We start from the raw sequence: 3483 nt of genomic DNA on the forward strand, positions 1-3483 counted from the left end.
TATTATTATTATTATTATTATATAGTAGTAGTTGCAGTTGTAGTTGTAGTTGTAGTCGTCATTATCATTATCATTATCATTATTATTATTATTTTTATTATTACAATCTAAGCTATAACCCTAGTTGGAAAAACAAGATGCTATAAGCCCAAGGGCCCAAACAGGGAAAAATACTCCAGTGAGGAAAGAAAACAAGGAAATAAATAAACTATAAGAGAAGAAATAATCAAAACTAATTATTTCAAGAGAAAGAAAATGGAACCTAATTCAAAGATTGTGTGTGTGTGTGTGTGTGTGTGTATGGGTGTGTGTGTGTGTGTGTGTGCGTGTGCGTGTGTGTGTGTAATATTCAGTGTGACATCAAATGAAGTAGAGAATATAAAGATAAAAATGTTCTTCATAAATATTCCACCCAGCCATTCCAAATTATTTTTTTTTTCTCTTAGAAAAGGTCGAAAACAATTCGAATCGTGTTAAAATTCTTAAGTCTTCAAGAACATCTGCATAATTGGAATACCTTTGCCGAAGTCATCCTCCTTGGAATAGGTGGTCCTAAAGACTTTGTATTTTATTGGATGTTGGTCGTGCCTGAATTCGAATATAAATGCCAAGGCGAGCCATTATTACCTCCGCTAACGAAGTTGGGAGGAGGTTATGTTTTTAGCCCCTGTTTGTCGTTTGTCTGTTTTTTAATAGCTTCCTGGCAACAATTTTACTCATAGAGTAGTGAAACTTCCAGGGATTATTTGTTATGTTGAGCATGGAACTGATTCAATTTTAAAAGTCCTACGTCCGAGGTCAATGTCAAGGTCGAGCAAGAGGTCGAGAAATAAGATTCTGCGACGGAGGTCACAATTTTACTCCTGGAGTAGTGAAACTTTAGGGGATTAATTGTTATGCTGAGACGTGTAAGCGATTCAATTTTAAAAGTCCTAGGTCAAAGGTCAAGTTCAAGGTTGAGCTAAAGGTCAATAAATAAGCTGCTGTAGCGGAGGTCACAATTTTACTCACAGATGACTGAAACTTTCAGGGATTAAATTGTTATATTGACACGTGGAAGTGATTCGATTTTAAAAGTCCTAACTTAGAAGTCAAGGGCAAGGTCGAACTAAAGGTCATGAAATAAGCTGCCGTGGCTGAGGTCTGCACTCCCAGAGAGCTTTTCTAGTTCCATTTGTTTTGATCTTCGCTTGGGAAAAGGGCATACTATCTCTAGATGTTTTATTTGAGATAAGGATAGAATTATAGGTGTAGGAGTTCATTCGTTAAGAAACTATCAAAACTAAGTGTTGAATTCTTTCAACAGCTTAATATATGTTTCAGTTACCTCTTCCAGCCAGCTCTTCCACAGCTTAGTATATGTTTCAGTTACCTCTTCCAGCCAGCTCTTCCACAGCTTAGTATATGTTTCAGTTACCTCTTCCAGCCAGCTCTTCCACAGCTTAGTATATGTTTCAGTTACCTCTTCCAGCCAGCTCTTCCACAGCTTAGTATATGTTTCAGTTACCTCTTCCAGCCAGCTATTCCACAGCTTAGTATATGTTTCAGTTACCTCTTCCAACCAGCTCTTCCACAGCTTAGTATATGTTTCAGTTACCTCTTCCAGCCAGCTCTTCCATAGCTTAGTAAAAGTTTAAATTATCCCTTCCAACCTGCTCTTCCACAGCTTAGTATATGTTTCAGTTACCTCTTCTAGCCAGCTCTTCCACAGCTTAGTATATGTTTCAGTTACCTCTTCTAGCCAGCTCTTCCACAACTTAGTATATGTTTCAGTTACCTCTTCTAGCCAGCTCTTCCACAACTTAGTATATGTTTCAGTTACCTCTTCTAGCCAGCTCTTCCACAGCTTAGTAAAAGTTTTAATTATCCCTTCCAACCAGCTCTTCCACAGCTTAGTATATGTTTCAGTTACCTCTTCCAGCCAGCTCTTCCACAGCTTAGTAAAAGTTTTAATTATCCTTCCAACCAGCTCTTCCACAGCTTAGTATATGTTTCAGTTACCTCTTCTAGCCAGCTCTTCCACAGCTTAGTAAAAGTTTTAATTATCCCTTCCAACCAGCTCTTCCACAGCTTAGTATATGTTTCAGTTACCTCTTCCAGCCAGCTCTTCCACAGCTTAGTAAAAGTTTTAATTATCCCTTCCAACCAGCTCTTCCACAGCTTAGTATATGTTTCAGTTACCTCTTCTAGCCAGCTCTTCCACAGCTTAGTAAAAGCTTTAATTATCCCTTCCAACCAGCTCTTCCACAGCTTAGTATATGTTTCAGTTACCTCTTCTAGCCAGCTCTTCCACAGCTTAGTAAAAGTTTTAATTATCCCTTCCAACCAGCTCTTCCACAGCTTAGTATATGTTTCAGTTACCTCTTCCAGCCAGCTCTTCCACAGCTTAGTAAAAGTTTTAATTATCCCTTCCAACCAGCTCTTCCACAGCTTAGTATATGTTTCAGTTACCTCTTCTAGCCAGCTCTTCCACAGCTTAGTAAAAGTTTTAATTATCCCTTCCAACCAGCTCTTCCACAGCTTAGTATATGTTTCAGTTACCTCTTCCAGCCAGCTCTTCCACAGCTTAGTAAAAGTTTTAATTATCCCTTCCAACCAGCTCTTCCACAGCTTAGTATATGTTTCAGTTACCTCTTCTAGCCAGCTCTTCCACAGCTTAGTAAAAGTTTTAATTATCCCTTCCAACCAGCTCTTCCACAGCTTAGTAAAAGTTTTAATTATCCCTTCTAACCAGCTCTTCCACAGCTTAGTATATGTTTCAGTTACCTCTTCTAGCCAGCTCTTCCACAGCTTAGTAAAAGTTTTGATTATCCCTTCCAACCAGCTCTTCCACAGCTTAGTATATGTTTCAGTTACCTCTTCAGCCAGCTCTTCCACAGCTTAGTAAAAGTTTTAATTATCCCTTCCAACCAGCTCTTCCACAGCTTAGTATATGTTTCAGTTACCTCTTCCAGCCAGCTCTTCCACAGCTTAGTAAAAGTTTTAATTATCCCTTCTAACCAGGTCTTCCACAGCTTAGTATATGTTTCAGTTACCTCTTCTAGCCAGCTCTTCCACAGCTTAGTATGTGTTTCAGTTACCTCTTCCAGCCAGCTCTTCCACAGCTTAGTAAAAAGTTTTAATTACCTCTTCTAGCCAGCTCTTCCACAGCTTAGTATATGTTTCAGTTACCTCTTCTAGCCAGCTCTTCCACAGCTTAGTATATGTTTCAGTTACCTCTTCTAGCCAGCTCTTCCACAGCTTAGTATATGTTTCAGTTACCTCTTCTAGCCAGCTCTTCCACAACTTAGTATATGTTTCAGTTACCTCTTCTAGCCAGCTCTTCCACAACTTAGTATATGTTTCAGTTACCTCTTCTAGCCAGCTCTTCCACAACTTAGTATAATGTTTCAGTTACCTCTTCTAGCCAGCTCTTCCACAGCTTAGTATATGTTTCAGTTACCTCTTCTAGCCAGCTCTTCCACAGCTTAGTAAAAGTTTTAA

The 3483-nt window shown here is 38.9% G+C and overlaps 1 protein-coding gene across 1 annotated transcript in view; it reads left to right on the plus strand.

Annotated features, from left to right (window-relative positions):
• The window catches only part of LOC137617605 (uncharacterized), a 3769-nt gene extending 885 nt beyond the window's left edge, over window positions 1-2884 (plus strand). The window contains exon 2 of the mRNA XM_068347610.1: window positions 1881-2884. Within this exon, the coding sequence (XP_068203711.1) occupies window positions 1881-2884 (1004 nt within the window). The remainder of the gene's footprint in view (window positions 1-1880) is intronic.
• The last annotated feature ends 599 nt before the right edge of the window (window positions 2885-3483 follow it).

This window comes from Palaemon carinicauda, chromosome 23 (genome assembly GCF_036898095.1).
Source record: "Palaemon carinicauda isolate YSFRI2023 chromosome 23, ASM3689809v2, whole genome shotgun sequence".
In the NCBI taxonomy this organism is placed as follows: domain Eukaryota; kingdom Metazoa; phylum Arthropoda; class Malacostraca; order Decapoda; family Palaemonidae; genus Palaemon; species Palaemon carinicauda.